General features: G+C 42.7%; 1 protein-coding gene and 1 pseudogene across 1 annotated transcript; both read right to left on the bottom strand.

Annotated features, from left to right (window-relative positions):
• Window positions 1-834: 834 nt before the first annotated feature.
• LOC148146018 (arylamine N-acetyltransferase, pineal gland isozyme NAT-10-like) lies at window positions 835-20,916 on the bottom strand. The gene is made up of 3 exons (XM_087999143.1): window positions 20,561-20,916; window positions 16,391-16,443; window positions 835-2,775 (listed from the first exon to the last, which is right to left on the bottom strand). The coding sequence occupies exons 2-3, from the start codon at window positions 16,413-16,415 to the stop codon at window positions 1,895-1,897; spliced, it is 906 nt and encodes a 301-aa protein (XP_087855269.1). The 5' UTR covers window positions 16,416-16,443; window positions 20,561-20,916; the 3' UTR covers window positions 835-1,894.
• On the bottom strand, window positions 5,569-10,250 carry LOC148146019 (uncharacterized; annotated as a pseudogene).
• Window positions 20,917-21,288: the final 372 nt, after the last annotated feature.

The raw sequence follows: 21,288 nt of genomic DNA, 5'->3' as shown, positions 1-21,288 counted from the left end.
GGTTGATTGGTGCGGGTGTCCCGGAGATGTTCTCTAAAGCGCTCTGCTAGAAGGCATCCAGTCTCCCCAATGTAGAGGAGACCACATTGGGAGCAACGGATACAATAAATGATATTGGTGGATGTGCAGGTAAAACTTTGATGGGTGTGGATGGCTCCTTTAGGGCCTTGGATGGAGGTGAGGGAGGAGGTGTGGGCACAGGTTTTGCAATTCCTGCGGTGGCAGGGGAAGGTACCAGGACAGGAGGGTGGGTTGTAGGGGGGGACATGGATCTGACCAGGTAGTCACAGAGGGAACGGTCGTTGCAGAAGGCGGGAGGGAAATATATCCCTGGTGGTGGGGTCTGTTTGGAGGTGGCGGAAATGTCGGCGGATGATTTGGTTTATGCGAAGGTTGGTTGGGTGGAAGGTGAGCACCAGTGGGGTTCAGTCCTTGTTACGGTTGGAGGGGGGGGTCTGAGGGCGGAGGTGCGGGATGTGGACGCGATGTGTTGGAGGGCATCTTTAACCACGTGGGAAAGGAAATTGAGGTCTCTAAAGAAGGCGGCCATCTGGTGTGTTATATGTAACAAAGCCATTCCTGTAAAGTATGACAACTCAATCAGTATTATTGGTTCACTTGAGTGCAAGAGATGGCTAAATGTAGGACTCTACACTTTGATTAACTTTTGTAATGGGATTTGAGACTCAATACACTTTCCTAAATGGGTCATAACACACGGTTCCTGGGCACACAGACAATAACAGATTATAACAGATGAATTTTCAAACAGGTATGCTTCTGAATTCAACACGCACTTAAACATGTCTCAAAGCTATAAAGAACGAGGCAAAATTCCTTGAATTAGTCACATTTAATGTATTTGTTAAGATCCTCAGCAAAAGGTATAACTGTATCAAATTGCACAAGGTGGGGTGAAGGTTGAATCGGAGAAAAAAGTGCACTTTTTTTAAATGAAGGAATTAAATGCTGAACTGGTAGTTCATCTGGAAACAGTTAAATGTCAGCTTTTAAAAATGTGGAAATCTCATGGTTTGCCATCAACTTTCTCTCAGGAATGATCACTTTTTTTGCAGAATGCAGTCACCACAGAAATTCCTTCTTCTTGATGTTACTGGATACTACTCCAAGCTTTTGGCTGTCTTTTTCCCCCTGGAGCAATACCAGCAGGTTTATAAAGATAGCTTCTCACAGGAGGTTTTTGTACCTGGCTGTTGGATCACAAAAACGACAATCAATTTTTTCCAGAGAATTTTGATGGCTCATTCTCAGATATCCCCGTGCTATTCTTTGCTACAGAAATCCTCCCCTGGAGGACACATTACAGATTTAAACTTTTGTTTCAGCAACAAAAGGTATTTGAAAAGCTTCATCACCAGAGATACTTGAAGATCTCAATGTCGGCTATACTTTCTAGTGGATTAATATTCATGTTCAGGTATTTACCCCAAGATAACCTTTTCAAGCTGCTTTAGATAATGCTATTTAGAAATCCCTTAGTAAATTTTCATTTTATAATGTCCCAGCTTATTTTAAATTATATTTCTTTGAAAACAAAATCCAAGGCTTTTAATTAGTTGATGAGATTTTAGATGAGTAGTTTGCATTTTATGTCATCAATACAATGGGGAGCAGCATCCTTTGAAACCAGTAAACTGATTTCACTTCACCCCAATAAAACAAAAGGTAAATCTATAAATTGCCATCATTTAGCTATAAAATGATTAATCTTTAAATCTATAAATTGATTTTTCATTCGTGATATTATTGTACAAGTCCTAATAAAATTACTGATTTATTCCCCAATGAAATTGGTAAACCTGACAGATCTCAACTCCTATAATGCATTCACTTTCAGAAGAGGAAATATGATGCTGGAGATTATTATCTGATGTTATTCAATCAGGAAACAAGTAAAATTATTCACAGGTGTTATCTTCTTGTCCAAAATCAAGTTGAATGTCTCCTTGATTGCATTTTGTAATTCCTCTTCAGTCAGAGTTACGGAGGTTCTCAGGTCCTTTCCATCTTTCCCATTATAGATCTGTTCAGTGTAAGTTGTACCCTTCAGAGTTTTTATGCCATTCGGGGTTTGATAGCAAACAAAGGATAATTCTTTAAACATGGCCCCAGGAGTTGTTAATAAGTAGGTTAATTTGTCTTGAAAATCCTCAATTCTACAAGGTTTGAGGTCAAAGCAAAACAGTTTTTGGTAGGAAGGTTGGTTCTGCAGAGACTCACTGTTAGTGCTTTGACCTTCAATGTAAATTTTTCTGACAGTTTTATCCATATACCAGATATTGTTATCTTCAGTCAGACGGTATGTCCCTGGAAACTGAGTCTGCTCTTTGCCTGATACCAGCTCCAGGGGTTGTCGCGTTTGGTTGGATGAAACAAAGCCCACATCAGCCATGTAACGCTTGGAATCAATGGTGACTATGAGGACACAATGAGATGGGTAGGATTCATAAGTATCCTTTGCTGGTTTGTACAATCTTACTGGTATAAACATCACTTCGTACCCCATCTCCTTTAGTACCCACCAGAATAATGCATTATTTTCCACACAGCAACCACCTCGATGCTTCCTCACCATTTTATTAAAGATCGCTTCCATGTTGAGCTCAATTGTTTCTCCACAGTGTGGACTGAGATTTTCATAGGGAATAGATGTGACATGTTTTTCAAGTATTATGCTTAGTGTCTCCAGGTCAGTGTTGTCGGAAGATCCTGTGTAGCCGATTCGTGCAAAATACTCAGAAAGCTTCATCTTCTCTGTGATAAAGAGAATAAGTTAGAAAGAGGGGTAGTAAAGTCCAATATGCATGCAGTCAAAAGCTAGCTACTAATTTTTGGTTTATTTATTTCTTCAATATTTTGACTCTTTACGAGTTTCTTTATGGCTAGTCTTCCACCTATCCAAATCATGGTCCTGTTACTGCCATGATCTGGATCACGAACACAACTTCTGTTGATCCATAATGCTAGAGAGACCTGTTCTTTTTCAAAATTACATGTCAGAAATGCTGACTCTTCAATTACTGAAGAAAACATCCTTGCTCTATAGGTAGAAAAAAAGAAAATGTGTTGCTTAATGCTAGAAGCTAGTCAACAAACCAGTAACTATTGAAATGAAATGGGATAAAGAGTTTCAGCTACTGTGCAAAACTAAAACTCAAACTCAGCTGCTTAAATACCAGTGTCAATTCTACCAGTATCATCCTGCAAAAGTTTGCAATCTATTCTTCATAAATAACCCAGAGACTTTCTGTATATCTTTTAACTTGATTTGAATTTGCTTCCCTTTTCTAATCTGTCTATTCGTGTTGCGTATTCACTTCTCACATTTACTCACTAATAAACTCACTCATTAATCAAGAAAGTCTGCTTAAATTGGTTCCTTCTAAACATATATTTATTTCACTTTGGGAGAAAAGATATCCACAACGCAAAGGATTCTTTCTTTAGAAATTTATAAAGAAAAAATTTAATATAATGTTTTTGAATCTCCCTTTATCTGGATCATTTCTTCCCATTGTGCTGCTTTTCATTTGATGCTGGATGCACATCCCACAGCACAACTTTGCTCGAAACTGATCCCAGTCCAGTTTCAGTTCAGCTCCTTCCCTTCTGAATACAGGTTGCAGTAGCCAATGAATCAGAGCCGCCCCCCCATACCTGTTAACCATATATTTGATTGCAATCTCTATTGCCTTTTTTTAAACCTGAATTGGCACATGGCTCAGGAAACAGTCAATACATTATCAATGTTGAGGTCCTGATTTTTAAATCTCATCTTCAACTTCCCAAATTCACATGGCAGAACATGTGAATGTTCTAATTCTCAGTTCTAATGACAATTTTAAAAAAAATGTGAACCCCAATGACCCAATCTGAAACTTCTTACCCAATGTTCATCTCCAGACAAGAGGATGCTCTTCAAATCTGGCATCACACAGGCAACACTCAGAACTCTTGGTCTCAGCCCAGAGAACAGTATCTATCTCCCTGGCTACACTGTTGCCTATCACTGTTATATTCCTTCCCATTCCCCCCTTCAGTCTGGTGACATCTGACACCACAGATGAAAAAAGCATGGTATTACTTAAACTGAGAATGACTGCAGAATTCGAAGGATCTAGGTGCTTGGGTGCATTAGTCACAACAAGTTAAAATGCAGGTGCAGCATATAATCACAAAATCTAGTGAGATACTATCTTTTATTATCAGAGGAATTGGATGTAAAAATGAGAAATATTAAGCTGCAATTTTACAGGCACTGATGACACCACATCTTGAGATAATGAGGAAAGTTTTCAATCTAACACTGGTAGAGTTGAGAACAAAGTTGAGTCAAACAGTCAGGGCAGGTGGGGACAAAGCAGAAAACAATGTAGGACTAATAAATTAAACTCCATTTATTTCAATGCAAGGGGCCTAACAGGAAAGGCAGATGAACTCAGGGCATGGTTAGGAAGATGGGACTGGGATATCATAGCAAATACAGAAACATGGCTCCGGGATGAGCAGGACTGGCAGCTTAATGTTCCAGGATACAAATGCGATAGGTAGGACAGAAAGGGAGGCAAGAGAGGAGGAGGAGTGGAATTTTTGATAAGGTATAGCACTACAGCTGTGCTGAGGGAGGATATTCCCGGAAATACATCCAGGGAATTTATTTGGGTGGAACTGAGAAATAAGAAAGGGATGATCACCTTCTTGGGATTGTATTATAGACTCCCTAATAGTCAGAGGGAAATTGAGAAACAAACTTGTAAGGAGATCTCAGCTATCTGTAAGATAGACCGGAACTGCCATAGTGTGAGAACAAAACTCACTCACAATTCAGCCTGAGACAAAGCCTTGGAAACAAGAAGATTTTATTCTTTACGGCCATGCAAGAACAGGCGTTTGCTCAAGCAATCAGGCTAGCAATAGCGCAAATTACAAAGCATGTAAGCATTCTTTATTCAGTTTGCAAGTTGCGGAATCATGCCTCCCTTTTCCCATTAGTCTAGTCTTATCCTATCATAAGCCGCTACTTCACTTGTTTTTCTCTAATTTTCCTTATCTAACTACCCTGCAGTCCTTGTCCTTGTTTGTTACCCTGTCTGTTATTTTATCCAGTTCCCCTTCTCATATTGCGAAATGCGAATATAGCTTATTGCGAAATGCCCCTACTGCTTCTATTGGTGTCAGCTATGACACTTTAAAGTTATTTCTTAGTTTAAAACTATTTCTGAAACAAAAACCTCTATATTCGTTAAAATCTTAACTTTAAGTATGCTGCAAGAATCCCGCGACCGTTTGTGTAATGTTCCCCTTCCCCCCCCCACAACACCCCCTCACCCATCTGCAAAAACAACATCTCTAACCACCACCACCTGCAGAAACTACATTTCTAATCTCCCACAATTCCCCCTTTTTCTTTTTCTCTAACTTTTGTTTCTGCACGTGAGTCTCCTTTAATTCATTTTCTTATGTTCTGCCCTCTTACACCTTTTGGCGATGAGGTTTACAATCTGAGACACGGTATCATTTTACATTTGTGTTTTTCGTCTCTTGAACTCTAGGAGCGTTCTTTGACTTTCCCTTTGTTGCATATCACCTGTTGATTGTAAAAGCACCTGATGATGTATTTGGGTTCCTTCCCCAAGGGATGTCATCAGTCGGCTCATTACCCATTTTAGGACATTGAACCCTACCACCAGACCCACTAATATCAATAATCCATAGACAGCCAGATTGACTAACCACCTTCCCCAATTAGTGCACCTTCCCCTTTCTCTGCCAGAATATAATCTAGAGCCATCCTGTTCTGAAGAGTCGTTAGCCTAGTGGCAATCATTTCGGTCGTTATGGCTGCTATTTGGGATTGGGTTTCGGCCAATGCAGCAGCAGTATTGTTGGCCAACTCTTCCATGGAAGCCGCGAACATTTGTATTTCTACTCCTGCTCGAGCGGTCCCAGACATAGGTATCAAAGTCCAGAGGAGGCGATCTCCTTCGGTTACTTTCTGGGTTACTCGCCTTCCTCCCTGTTTATTTTGAGGTATTTTTGGGGCTCTCTCTAACAGCCTCATATGGGGAATTATGTAGGCAAGATAGCAGCAGCCACTCCAAACTTTCTGGTTTTGAGGCAGTGTTTGATCAACATCATAACATGCATGCATTCCTATACATTCGGTCACACGAATGTATTTTTCCCCGGGAATAAATGGATAGGCCTTCAGGCCGCATTCCCAATATGTTCCGTTTAATATTCGGGGAATGGTCGTGGCAGTGGCTTGGCTGGTGTGGACACAAGATGATTTTCCTAATCGGAAGGGTGCGGTATCATTCTGGTTACAGAAACAAGTGGTAATTACTGCTCCTTTCGGTGGGGAAACTCTAAGGCCATCGATAGCACCCAGAGTTTTCGGGGCTGGTCGAGTGAACCATCTCGCAAAGTTATAATTACCCCTGTCAGATCTCCATTTTGTATTGTTTGAGCATGAGTCAAATTGTTGTACATCGTACACTTCTCTTTTGGTAAGTGGTATTACCGTGAGAGGAATTCCGGAGTCCCCATGGTGTAGGATCTCCGCACGTTCCCAACAGTCGGTATGCCCCTTTAGTTTAGCATAATTCTGACAAAGCGGTAAAACAATTTTTCCCACCCCCCCTTGGCAGCTAACGCCAATATTATCGTGACAATATAAAGCTGACCACTCATTACACAGCCCTATCTGTCTATTCCCTAACCCTCTGTATGCCAGGGAGGAGTGAGTCCATGCAACACTTACAATTGTTTTGGGATACAGTTTTTTAACCAATACTTTATAGTCTCTTATCTCAGTCCATTCTTTTTGCTCAGCTTGACTTTCAGAGGGTTGTCTGTAGGATAAGCTTGCCACTCTGCCAAAGGGGAAGGAGCGTCCACGAGGCCCTCAACATGAGTATGATGACTCCACCCTTTTTCAGCAGTTCAGATGGCAGTTTTAGTAGGGTTAGGAACGGTCCCTCCCAGCTTGGGTGCAGTTTGGTATCTTCCGAGGTTTTGATCAGGACCCAATCACCCGGTCATATCCAATGTACGGCAAACTCAAGTGGAAGTGTCTGGGTCAACAGACCCTTCTTCCTAAGGACAGACAAAGAAGAACCAAGCGCCACAATATCATTTTTTTTTAAACTGATCTTTAAATTGTACAGTTGGTAATTGTCCTGTCACTTCCTCATCATTTCTTCTAATTAGGGTTGGTTAAAAATAGGCACCAAGAATTCTTCGAGGAGAAAGTGAGGGCTGCAGATGCTGGAGATCAGAGCTGAAAATGTGTTGCCGGAAAAGCACAGCAGGTCAGGCAGCATCCAAGGAACAGGGGAATCGACATTTCGGGCATAAGCCCTTCTTCAGGAATGAGGAATGAGGAACGTTTCAGAGAGACAGGCCACCTACTTGCGGAATGTTTCAGAGAACACCTCTGGGACACCAGGACCAACCAACCCAACCACCCCGTGGCTCAACATTTCAACTCCCCCTCCCACTCCACCAAGGACATGCAGGTCCTTAGACTCCTCCATCGCCAGACCATGGCAACACGACGGTTGGAGGAAGAGCGCCTCATCTTCTGCCTGGGAACCCTCCAACCACAAGGAATGAACTCAGATTTCTCCAGTTTCCTCATTTCCCCTCCCCCACCTTGTCTCAGTCAAATCCCTCGAACTCAGCACCGCCTTCCTAACCTGCAATCTTCTTCCTGACCTCTCCGCCCCCACCCCACTCCGGTCTATCACCCTCACCTTGACCTCCCTCCACCTATCGCATTTCCAAAACCCCTCCCCCAAGTCCCTTCTCCCTTTATCTTAGCCTGCTGGACACACTTTTCTCATTCCTGAAGAAGGGCTTATGCCGAAACGTCGATTCTCCTGTTCCTTGGATGCTGCCTGACCTGCTGCGCTTTTCCAGCAACACATTTTCAACCAAGAATTCTTCGCCTTTTACTCCTGAAACCCTGAGATTCTTGTTAGTCAATTTAACACCGGTAGGTCTAAAACTTAGGGATGATCATGCCTCTCCCCTGTCCACCAAAAATACTGCCTCCTCCCCTTCAGGTCCCACCTTCAGATTTATCAAGGGTTCCTGGTGGGTTTCAGGAGGAAGGAACCCCTGACTCCCCTATTCCTCATCGAAGGTCATTAGGGAAACGGTTTTCCTTTCTCGTGCTAATCCCAGGCATTCCCGTTTAAAATGCCCCACTTTTCTGCAATGGTAACATCCTGCCTGTTGCCTCCTTCCCCGGATGTCTGACCTTTGTCTTTCGAGTCCCCCCCTATCCTTCCTGTTATCCCCGATCCCAGCCTCCTTTTTGTTATTTCTTCTACTGCCGCCACCATCATTTTGGCTTTCTGTTTCTGCTTCTCGTCTTCCCTTTTCACATACACTTTCTGTGCCTCACATAACAGCACTTCCATCCGTCTTTCACTCCATCCATCTAATTTCTGTTATTTCTTTTGTATGTCCGGCCATGATTTAGTCACAAACTGGGCCTTTAAGAGTCCCTGAGCTACCGGATCATCGGGATCCATTCCCGAATATTTCCTTGTGGCCTCCTTGAGCCTTTGAAGAAATGCAGAAGGGGTTTCATCCTTCTCTTGTCGTACTTCGAAAGATCTAGGTGCCGCCTCTTTAATTCCCAATATTACCATTTCCTTTAGATCCCACCGGATCCTCTATCAGACTTTTCATTTCCTTCTTAAAAGCCCTAACTTCACTACTAGTTAAGGGAGCGTTTACGCATCCTATTTCCCGTCCCCAATCGGGACCTCTCTTAAGGGACATAATTTTATATTTTCCTTTATCTCTGCCCCTCCTTTACGTGTGGTGGCTCGAGGGACTCTGGGCCCCCTAGGTTCTGCATCTTTTAGCTCAGAGTCCGTTTCTCTTTCAGTTACTGGAGTTGCTTTTGGTTCTGGGGCCACAGGCTAGCTGTAGAGACAAGATAGACATGTCTCTAGAGGAGGGTATGGGGGCGGTAAACAGGTTAAGGGATCCCATTGTGGTTTCCCTTGTTCATTCTTTTCTTGCTCTTTCCCCGATTCTTCCACCTCCATGGGATATAGTTTTACCCCCGCACCCCCTACCCAGCAAGCCGCATACTCTGACTCATCTGTATGTTTCTTTCCGATTGACGTATATATTTAGATCTTGGCACAGCCAATCTTCATCGGACCCATGTTTGGGCCAAAAAATACCAGACTCCTTAATGCTTTCTCGAGTCCAGACAAAACGACAATAGTTTATCATTATAGCCTTATCTTTCCCCCGCGTCCGGGAGTTGTGTACCCAATTTCCCAACTTTCGGGTGGAATATATTCCCCTTTAACGTTATTTACAGATCGATCGTTACCCAGGCAACTCCCCGTGCCTCCCATTGTTGCTAATTTAATTAATGTCAACGAGGTCCGGTGTCACCTTCTTCCACACCCCCTTCAGGGTCCGGACGAGACACCTTTCTCGTCCGATTAATCTGACCAACTATATGCTTTTTGAGACTTCAACTGTTCTCCATAAATGACTTTTATGTAAGGATAAAAGAGATTAGTTAGAAACTGATAGTAAGGTTGTCATGACCTGTAAAAAGAACAGGAGTTAATATTTTATTTCATAATCTGTAAACTCATTAACCTTAAAAGAAATCATGTTAAAATTTCCAGAGTTGAAATCAGATTCAAAACAGTCCTGGATCTCAAGCTCCAGGGAACAAAGCACAAACATTCAATCACCAACAAACAAATGTGCATTCAAACTGAATCACAAAGGATAAAACTTTCTATTAGCTGTACAGCTCTTCAGTACTCTCAGTAGCCCTTCAGCTACTAGCCCTTCTGACACGGGCTGTTTTTCATTGACATATGCTTTATTTTATATCTTGCCAATTCCCCATACTTTTCCTATGTCCCCGACCACCAAGGCAATACTTAAAGGTCTATTTTCTTACGTTGGTCTGTGCACAGAGTTACCTGGTCGTTTCAGCGCGCCCAGTCCCACGGCAATACCTGCAGCAACTACTGCTGCCTACCCCGGTCGCCCGGATATATCTTTTAAGACCTTTCCTTACCCAACCGAGTACAAGAGTTACCCAACCGAACCCGCCGCATCAGCCCTTCTTGTTTCCAGGGTCTTCCAGTCCGGATCACACTCGCCCAAACCGCGAACGACAAGCAAGGGAGACGGAGATCACCGAAATCGGCGAGGTGCACCTCCCCAGTCATCCCAAGAGTGCCAAGCGGTTGGCGTTTTGGGTCCCGGACGAGCCCCCAACTCTGAGAAACAAAACTCACTCACAATTCAGCCTGAGACAAAGCCTTGGAAACAAGAACATTTTATTCTTTATGGCCTTGCAAGAACGGGTGTTTGCTCAAGCAATCAGGCTAGCTAAAGCGCAAATTACAAAACATGTAAGCATTCTTTATTCAGTTTGCAAATTGCGGAATCATGCCTCTCTTTTCCCATTAGTCTAGTCTTATCCTATCATAAGCCGATTACCTCACTTGTTTTTCTTTAATTTTCCTTATCTGACTACCCTGCAGTCCTTGTCCTTGTTTGTTACAGCCTGCCTGTTATTTTATCCAGTTCCCGTTATCATACTATAAGCTTATTGCGAAATGCCCCGACTGCTTCTTTTTTGGTCAGCTACAACACTTTAAAGTTATTTCTTAGTTTAAAACTATTTCTTAAACAAAAACCTCTATATTCGTTAAAATCTTAACCTTAAGTATGCTGCGAGAATCCCGCGACCGTTTGTGTAATGTTCCCCTTCCCCTCGCCCCACAACACCCCCTCACCTATCTGCAAAAACAACATTTCTAACCACCACCACCTGCAGAATCTACATTTCTAATCTCCCACAATAGTGTTAAGGGTTTCGATGGAGAAGAATTTGTTACGTGTGTACAAGACAATTTTCTGATTCAGTATGTGGATGTACCGACTAGAGAAGATGCAAAACTTGAGCTATTCTTGGGAAATAAGGCAGGGCAGGTGACTGAGGTGTCAGTGGGGGAGCACTTTGGGGCCAGTGACCATAATTGTATTCGTTTTAAAATAGTGATGGAAAAGGATAGACCAGATCTAAAAGTTGAAGTTCTAAATTGGAGAAAGGCAAATTTTGATGGTATTAGGCAAGAACTTTCGAAAGCTGATTGGAGGCAGATGTTCGCAGGTAAAGGGACAGCTGGAAAATGGGAAGCCTTCAGAAATGAGACAACAACAATCCAGCGAAAGTATATTCCTGTCAGGGTGAAAGGAAAGGAAATGATGGTAGGTACAGGGAATGCTGGATGACTAAAGAAATTGAGGGTTTGGTGAAGAAAAAGAAGGAAGCATATGTAAGTTATAGACAGGATAGATCGAGTGAATCCTTAGAAGAGTATAAAGGAAGTAGGAGTATACTTTGGCAAATAGAATTAAGGAGAATCCAAAGAGATTTTACAAATACATTAAGGAGAAAAGGGGAACTAGGGAGAGAATAGGGCCCCTTAAAGATCAGCAAGGCAGCCTTTGTGTGGAGCCGCTAAAAATGGAGAAGATACTAAATGAGTATTTTGCATCAGTATTTACTGTGGAAAAGAATATGGAAGATATAGAATGTAGGAAAATAGATGGTGACATCTTACAAAATGTCCATATTACAGAGGAGGAAGTGCTGGATGTCTTGAAACGGGTAAAGGTGGAAAAATCCCCAGGACCTGATCAGGTGTACCCTAGAACTCTGTGGGAAGCTAGAGAAGTGATTGCTGGTCCTCTTGCTGAGATATTTGTATCACCGATTGTCACAGGTGAGGTGCCGGAAGACTGGAGGTTGGCTAACGTGGTACCATTGTTTAAGAAGGATGGTAAGGACAAGCCAGGGAACTATAGACCGGTGGGCCTGACCTCGGTGGTGGGCAAGTTGTTGGAAGGAATCCTGAGGGTCAGGATGTACATTTATTTGAAAAGGCAAGGACTGATTAGGAATAGTCAACATGGCTTTGTGCATGGAAAATCATGTCTCACAAACTTGATTGAGTTTTTTGAGGAAGTAACAAAGAGGATTGATGAGGGCAGAGCAGGAGATGTGATCTATATGGACTTCAGTGAGGTGTTCGACAAGGATCCCCATGGGAGACTGATCAGCAAGGTGAGACCTCACAGAATACAAGGAGAACTAGCCATTTGGATATAGAACTGGCTCAAATGTAGAAGACAGAGGGTGGTGGTGGAGGGTTGGTTTTCAGACTGGAGGCCTGTGACCAGTGGAGTGCCACAAGGATCAGTGCTGGGTCGTCTACTTTTTGTCATTTACATAAATGATTTGGATGCGAGCATAAAAAGGTACAGTTAGTAAGTTTGCAGATGACAACAAAATTTGAGGTGTATGGACAGCAAATAGGGTTACCTCAGATTACAACAGGATCTTAACCAAATGGGCCAATGGGCTGAGAATTAGCAAATGGAGTTTAATTTAAATAAATGTGAGGTGCTGCATTTTGGGAAAGCAAATCTTAGCAGACTTATACACTTAATGGTAAGGTCCTAGGGAGTGTTGTTGAATAAAGAGACCTTAGAGTGCAGGTTCATAGCTTCTTGAAAGTGAAGTTGAAGGTAGATTGGTTAGTGAAGGCGGCTTTTGGTAAGCTTTCCTTTATTTGCCAGAGTATTGAGTACAGGAGTGGGGAAGTCATGTTGCGACTGTTGGAATATTAAAGTAGATTCCCTACAGTGTGGAAACAGGCCCTTCGGCCTACAAGTCCACACCGACCCTCTGAAGAGCAACCCACCCACACCTATTCCCCTACATTCACGACTGACTAATACACCTAACACTATGGGCATGGCTAACTTACTTAACCCGCACATCTTTGGACTATGGGAGGAAACCGGAGCACCCGGAGGAAACCCACGCAGACACGGGGAGAATGTGCAAACTCCACACAGACAGTTGCCCGAGGCAGTAATTGAACCTGGGCCCTGGCACTGAGGCATCAGTGCTAACCACTGAATATTGTGTGCAATTCTGGTCTCTTTCCTATCGAAAAGATGTTGTAAAACTTGAAAGGGTTCAGAAAAGATTTACAGGGATGTTGTCAGGGTTGGAGGATTTGATCTATAGGGAGAGGCTTAACAGGGCGGCACGGTGGCACAGTGGTTAGCACTGCTGCCTCACAGCGCCAGAGACGCGGGTTCGATTCCCGACTCAGGCGACTGACTGTGTGGAGTTTGCACGTTCTCCCCGTGTCTGCGTGGGTTTCCTTCGGGTGCTCCGGTTTCCTCCCACAGTCCAAAGATGTGCGGGTCCGGTGAATTGGCCATGCTAAATTGCCCGTAGTGTTAGGTTAAAGGGGTAAATGTAGGGGTAGGGGTATGGGTGGGTTACGCTTCGGCGGGTCAGTGTGGACTTGTTGGGCCGAAGGGCCTGTTTCCACACTGTAAGTAATCTAATCTAATCCAAAAAGGGTAGGGCTGTTTTCCCTGGAGCATTGGAGGCTGAGGGGTGACCTTACAGAGGTTTATAAAATCATGAGGGGCGTGGATAGGATAAATAGACAAATTATTTTCCCTGGGGTCGGGGAGTCCAGAACGAGAGGGCATAGGTTTAGGGTGAGAGGGGAAAGATATAAAAGAGACCTAAGGGGCAACTTTTTCACACAGAAGGTGGTACGTGTATGGAATGAGCTGCCAGAGGAAGTGGTGGAGGCTGGTACAATTGCAACATTTAAGAGGCATTTGGATGGGTATATGAATAGGAAGGGTTTGGAGGGATATGGGCCAGGTGCTAGCAGGTGGAATTAGATTGGGTTGGGATATCTGGTAGGCATGGATGGGTTGGACTGAAGGGTCTGTTTCCATCCTGTACATCTCTATAAATCTATGAGTAAACAATGTCTTATTTAAAGTGTACAAGATTGTGAATAGTCTTGATCAGGTAGTCATAGAAAGAATACTTCATCTTGTAGGTGAATCCAGATCAAGGAGCCACTGTTAAAAAGTATGAGTTGCCTTTTTAGGATAGAGGTAAAGAGAATTTGTCTTCTGTCTAAGGGTTGTGCAACTTCGAGCTTCTCTCCTACCGAAGACAGTGGAGGTAGGGGCAATTAGTATATTTTAACAAATATATATTTTTATTGAAATAGACTTTTTAATAGTACAAATACTAAACAATACAATTCAAAGCAGTACAAAAAAAAGTTTTAAAACCCAACCCACCCTCATGTACAAATGTATAAACATATATAGAAAAAAAACAAACTAGCTATTTAGCTAAATAAATAATAGCCAAACTAATAAATAAATAAATAAAAATAACTCAGCCAGACAAGACACTTATGTTCACAGTTCCTCCTCCCCAGATATTGGACTCGTCAAACACAACTGTTACAGCTATATTAAAGCCCTTGTTAGTGTGGCTAATAAGTCTGCGTCCAGGTATTCCAAAAAGGACTGCCATGTCTTTATAAAAATTCTCAGTTTTGTGATGTACCAGATTTGTGAGAAAATCCAGGGGAATATGCTCCACAGCAATCTTCTGCCAACCTAGCAAAATATTCTTTTTTTGCGCAGAAAGTGAGGATACTGAAAAGATGTTTCTTCTGCACGACTGCAGAGAACACACTGGGCAGACCCAGAAGGAGCGAGATAGGGTCCTTTTCCACCCTTACACCCAAAATCCTCTCCATTGCACCAGCCATAGCACTCCAATATGTTTGAAGCCTACCACAAGACCAGAGACAATGGGTAAGAGTGCCATACAGACCTTGCATTTGGGATATGAAGATAGCCCTGGTTTGAATTTTGACAAACAATCCGGAGCCAAGTGGACCCTGTGCAGAATCTTCAACTGTAAAGCATGGGTCCTATTGCAAATTGATATCTTTCTTGCATTTTCCCAAATATCTTCCAACGCCTTAGAGGAGACTTCACATCTCGCTCTCTCTCCTACACCCTGCAGAGGGGATCGAACTCATCTGAGGGGGCAGCCCCCAATTGATGATATAAAGTACTGACAAAGTATAGTCTTAGCACTGAGCACATCCCCCCCAAATCGGATTTGTAGAGATCAATCAAAAGTGTAGTTTTTAAAAAAAAATAAAATCCCTAACTTGGAAAAAAACGAAAGGTCCCTATTAGATAGCTTGTATTTCCATACTAACTGTTCGAAGGACATCATTACATCTCCCTCAAATAAATCCCCCATGCAAGACACACCCCTCACTCCCAACGTTTAAATCCTGAATCTATCAACCCTGGTTGAAAACCCAGCATACTCACTAAAAGGTGTAAAAGATGTTTTGCCAATATTGCCTTCCCTCTGTCAAATTGCCCTCCATGATTTAACAGTATTGATGACTACTGGGTTATGGCAATATTCCCTAACTGTCCTCATTTTGTCCAAAAACAGCAAACTGGTAAGGGGCCACCTTGACTGGGAGGCTTTGATATCTAACCATATTGAAAGAGGATCCCCACAGGCCCAATCACTCGCTTAGGACAAAAGTGAGCTTAGTTGGTAATTTTTAATGTCTGGAAGTTCCACTCCCCCCCGCCTCCCACAAACCTGTGAGGCAGTTGCAGTTTAGCTAATGTAATGAGGGGAGTAATGAATATGCCCCAATACACAAAATCTCCCCGGAGACTACTTAAATTGGAATCAATATTGGCCCTCAAGAGCTAGCTCCTTCGTAATGTAAAAGCACCAAGCTTTTGGCTGTCTTTTTTCCCCCTGGAGCAATACCAGCAGGTTTATAAAGATAGCTTCTCACAGGAAGTTTTTGTACCTGGCAGTTGGATCACAAAAACGACAATCAATTTTTTCCAGCTTCTCTTTCTAAGGTTCAAATGTACCTTCTTCCTCTTAATTGGTGAGTGACTTCCCTCGATATTCCAGGTACACCATTTCATCAAGTCATTAGCATAACCTTCTGCAGTAACATTCCAGAAAGGAGAAACTTGAACCGCAAGTCACTGAGCCTGAGTGTCGCATGATCCATCGAGCATAAAAACTACACAAACTAAAACCACATGTAACAAACCTACAAAACTATTAAAAACAAAAACCAAACCAACAGATAAAGCGCCAACAGTGCTGAATAGGGGGATTCACCCCTGCCCATAAGTAGGCATCTAGCCAGCCCACCCATTTTCTCTTTTTCTTGCTAGAGCTGCACCATGAACACAAGCAGAAAAAGAGTAAACACACCATAGAATAGCAATATTAATAAAGAAAACATTGTTAAAGAAAAAAAAGGGTGAATACACCACCCATTCTTTGGTATATCTTAACTTAGAAAATGGTATCTTTGGTATGTACAGTCTATGCTCTCAATTCTAGTTTGATACAAAAGAGAAACAGCATCAGAACTAGGATTGGTCTTACCACCACACACTGGTGTCTCCGACATACTTCCGGCACTTCAGTTACTTCTTCACCTGTTGATGTAAAAGCACCAGTGAGTTCTGGATTTCAGAAATTCAATTCCATCAATTTAGAAAACAGAGCTTTTGAATTGCAAACAGATCGACCCAGGGAAGGAGCATTAAACAAAATCCTGCACCCGAATTCTGTTTCATTTCTGTTTATGAAATTTGGTCAAGAAATGAGTCAGACATTTAGCAATTCTTAAAATCAAACACTCCTGGTTGGCTCAGATCAAGCAGAAAACACTTTCATAGTAACCCTAAATCCAATCGCTCACAAAAAACATTGAGGCAGCTCCAGTTTATTGAACACAGGAACCCTTCAAAGTGCAGAGCAACATGGTACCTTCCCTCAATTAATCAATACTAGCACACCAGTGCTTCATCACTGAATGGCCTTTTAGCTTGTTTTATGATTTTTTTCTAAGTGAAGCAAACAATGAAAGTATTGTGGCAAAAATCAGCACTTTAGAAATAGTTACATCATATAGGCCTGAGAACTTCACATTAGATGATTTAACAACATGTTAAAGATAGTGTCACACAAGTTCTACACACAGTGTAATCCAGTGACAAACAGAGATTTCGAAACACCGACTGAGACAGAACCAGGGACAGAGCAGCATGCTTAACTATCGCAAAATTTGATACCTGAATTCCGTATTCAATTGCTTTGATAAAATGCGACTGGAAAATACTTCCCTCCAAGTCAGTACCAATCTCTCCTCACTCCAATCCAACAATGATCTGGATAGAATATGCTTTGAGTGATTAGACAGTCACAGAAGGAATATCACAAGCTAAAATCAGATAGTCTGCTCTGTAAATTGCACAAACAAGTAACTAAGTTTGTGCAATGGAGGGGTAGAGAAAGGAGACAAACAGGCAAAATTAAAGGACACAGATTAGAGGAGGAGGGGCTCAGGGCAATTACACAAATTAATAGAATAGTCTTAGGAACACATATTGGATATATAGGACTTGGTGCAACCATCCCATAAATGTGTCGATGATCCACTGCAGTTTTCTCTCATGTTTTCCCAATTAAGTCTACACTTCAAACCACCTGTTCCCTTTCCCCTCAGATTCTTTCCCATCTGACTGCTCAAATCACAGCCTTTCACATTTCTTTCAATTCTCTTTGCTAGATGTGATTTTGAAAGTATTTGTATTCATCACTTTGCTATTCCACCCCAGGAAGCTTTCAGCCGCCAAGCTTTTCATCTGAAGGGCCATGTTTGAGTCAGGTGCTCAAGGATTTAACAATTAAATAGAAACAATACAAACTTGTTTTAAAATCAACACAACATTCCACTAATACACAGTTGTACTTCTGCATCATTAGATACAACAGTGGGTTATTTGTTGACTTGAACATATAGCAACATCTCCCAATAAAATCTTCATAACATTGAAAACTTCATTGCACTGTTCTGTTTCTCCAGTCAAATGCCATCAGTCTTTGTGGAAAGATCACCCAAAACTCTGTATGAGACATTGTAAGACCACATTTGACTTAGGGGTTTCCTGATAGAGGGTTTATCAAATCATGAAGAGCAATGATAAAGTGAATAGCCAAGTTTTGTTTCTCAGGGTAGGAGCGTCCAAACATAGAGGGCATAGGTTTAAGGTGAGAGAGGAAAGATTTAAAAGGGAATGAGGGGCAACTTTTACACACAGAGTGTGGTGCATATATGGAATGAGCTGCCAGAGGAAGTGGTGGAAGTGAGTACAGTTTCAATATTTAAAAGAAATTTGGAGAGGTACATGGATAGGAAAGGGATATGGGCAAATGGAAGCAAATGTCACAAGTTTTACTGTGCTTTGGATAAGTTGAGTAGACAAATGCATAGCAGATGATGTATAATGTGGGTAAGGGGTAGTTGCAGAGACCTTGGTGTTCTTGTGCACCAGTAGCTAAAAAGCTGCACTCAGGTGCAGGAAGAAGGCCTGTCCATCTTCCTTCCTACCTATCCACTCCACCCTCTTCGCTGAAATATCACCTTCTATCCCCACCTTCATCTGCCTATCAGATTCCCAGCTACCTTTCCCCTGCCTCACCACCCCCCCCCCTCCCATTTATCTCTCAGTACCCTGGCCCGTTCCTGATGAAGGACTTTGCCTGAAATGAGGATTTTCCTGCTCCTCGGATGTTGCCAGATTTGCTGTGCTTTTCCAGCACCACACTCTATTCTGATCTGTGGCATCTGTAGCCCTCACTTTCTCATATGGGAGTTGGGAGATCATGTTGCGGCTGTCTAGGACATTGGTTAGGCCACTTTTGGAATAATGTCTGCAGTTCTGGTCTCCCTCCTATTGGAAGAATGTTTTGAAACTTGAAAGGGTTCAGAAAAGATTTACAAATATGTTGCCAGGGTTGGAGGATTTGAGCTACAGGGAGAGGTTGAATACGCTGGGGCTGTTTTCCCTGGAACATCAGAGGGGTGACCTTATAGAGGTTTATAAAATCATGAATAGCATAGACAGGATAAATAGACAAGGTTTTTTCCCTGGGGTGGGGGAAGTCCAGAACTAGAGGACATAGCTTTAGGGTGAGAGGGGAAAATTTTAAAAGGGCCCTAAGGGGTAACTTTTTAAAACAAAAAGTGGGTGGTGCGCGTATGGAATGAGTTGCTGGAGGAAGTGGTGGAGGCTAATACAATTACAACGTACACATCCAGATGCCTTTTAAATATGAATAGGAAGGGTTTAAGGGGATGTGGGCCAAATGCTGACAAATTGCACTCGATTAGGGTCGGATATCTGGTCGATATGGACGAGTTGGACCGAAGTTAGTTTCCTTGCTGTACATCTGTCTGACGATCTGCTCTTTGATCCTGCTCTGCCACTCAATAAAATCATAACTCAAAATCTACCACCCCAATTCCACTCTCCCTATGTCCCTCAAATCCCAAAAAGCGAGCAATCTCTGAATTTACTTGATAGTCGAACAGCCATAGCTCTCTAAGACTGTGGTTCCAAAGATTCACAAATCAGTGAAGAAATCTCATCTCAATGATTCATTCCATATTCTCAAACTGAGTCCTTGCTATCAAATCGCGTTGAATATAAAAAAGTGAGATGTCCTCAGAAATGGGGTTGCTCTTACCGCCACACCCCTGGTCTCTGGGACAGACCACCGGGAGATCTTCAGTTGCCGCTGTAAAAGCGTCAGTGAGATCTGCAATTCAGAAATTCACTTTCATTCAGATAGAATGAGGTGTCGCTGTTGGACACTGGGCTGGACAAGTTAGAATTTACACAACACCAGGTTATAGTTATTGTCCAACAGGTTTGTTGGAAGTGGTTGATTTCGGGGCGTTGCTCCTTCATCAGGTGTTGGACTCTGGTATTGTGTGATCTTTAACTTTTCCAGATAGAAAACAGAGCTTTTGAAGCATTAATAGACGGACCCAGAGATAGAGCATTAAACAGTGCTAAAATACTGCACCCGAATTCTGTTTTCATTTGTTTGTGAAATCTGAATGAGAAATGAGCAGACATTTAACGACTCTTAAAGTCGAACACTCTCGGCCAAGTGAGAAACAAGCAGAAGATGCAGGCTCACAGTAACCGCAAAGCCCATCGCACGAAAATATTCAATCTTTCCACCACTTCTTTTAATAGTCAACAGAACCTTCTGGTTTAATTTTCATTAATGATGTGAATCTGATCGAACTCTCATAAGAGGCACCTCCAGTTTATTGCACACAGGAACCCTTCAAACTCCAGAACAATGTGATCTTCCCTGAATTAATCGATCTGTGCTGTTTCGCTAAATGGCCTTCAGCTAACTCGCTTTGCGATTTAAAAAGGAAGTTTGCTAAGCACAAAAAATGTTGGAGCAAAACCTGCCCGACAACTTGATGACATCAGATGATTTACCGACATATTAAAGCTGATCTCACATAAAGTCCTATACAATACGCGGTGTAATCGAGTGACACAAACAGAATTTTTGAGACAGGGAGAAAGTGAGGACTGCAGATGCTGGAGACCAGAGCTTAAACATTTTCGAGACACCGACTGAGAGCGAACAGGGACACAGCAGCACACTAAACCAGCCCAAAATCCGACACCTGAATTCGGGATCACTTACTTTGATAAAATGGGACTGGAAAATATTTACCTCCAAGTCAGCAAATCCAATGTGTAGCAATCCCCTCCTCGCTCCAACCCAGCCAACGATCTGAACAGAGTGTGCTCTGCCTGATTCGACTGTCACGGAAGGAATATCTCACAAACTGGAATCAAACTCTCTATAAGTTGCACAAACAAATGACTAAACTGACTCAGGAATCGGAAACAGGGAGAGAAACGAGACGAACTGTCCACGGGCTAAATTACGAAACAAATTAAAGGGGCTCGAGGCAATTACACAAAGATCCAGACATGACATGTCGGACTAAATCTGAAAAATGTGTTGCTGGAAAAGCGCAGCAGGTCAGGCAGCATCCAAGGAGCAGGAGAATCGACGTTTCGGGCATGAGCCCTTCTTCAGGAATGAGGAAGGTGTGCCCAGCAGGCTAAGATAAAAGGTAGGGAGGAGGGCCTTGGGGGAGGGGCGTTGGGAATGCGATAGGTGGAAGGAGGTTAAGGTGAGGGTGATAGGCCTAGAGGGGGTGGGGGTGGAAGAATATTGCAGGTCAAGAAGGCGGTGCTGAGTCCGAGGGTTGGGACTGAGAAAAGGTGGGGGATGGGGTAATGAGAAAGCTGGAGAAATCTGCATTCATCCCTTGTGGTTGGAGGGTTCCTAGGGGGAAGATGAGGCGCTCTTCCTCCAGGCTACCTTTTATCTTAGCCTGCTTGGCACATCCTTCTCATTCCTGAAGAAGGGCTTATGCCTGAAACGTCGAT

Source organism: Chiloscyllium plagiosum, unplaced genomic scaffold (genome assembly GCF_037043375.1).
Source record: "Chiloscyllium plagiosum isolate Xiang-an unplaced genomic scaffold, Cpla_swu_hap1 HiC_scaffold_22, whole genome shotgun sequence".
Taxonomy (NCBI): Eukaryota; Metazoa; Chordata; class Chondrichthyes; order Orectolobiformes; family Hemiscylliidae; genus Chiloscyllium; species Chiloscyllium plagiosum.
This window is presented reverse-complemented; position numbering and strand designations above follow the sequence as displayed.

What these genes read in the sequence shown, in the direction of transcription:
- LOC148146018 (XM_087999143.1), bottom strand. Translation starts at nt 16,415, where the DNA reads ATGTCGGAGACACCAGTGTGTGGTG. An exon ending in GGAGACACCAGTGTGTGGTG is followed by an intron (nt 2,776 to 16,390) that starts GTAAGACCAATC and finishes TCTTTATCACAG; the next exon opens with AGAAGATGAAGCTTTCTGAG.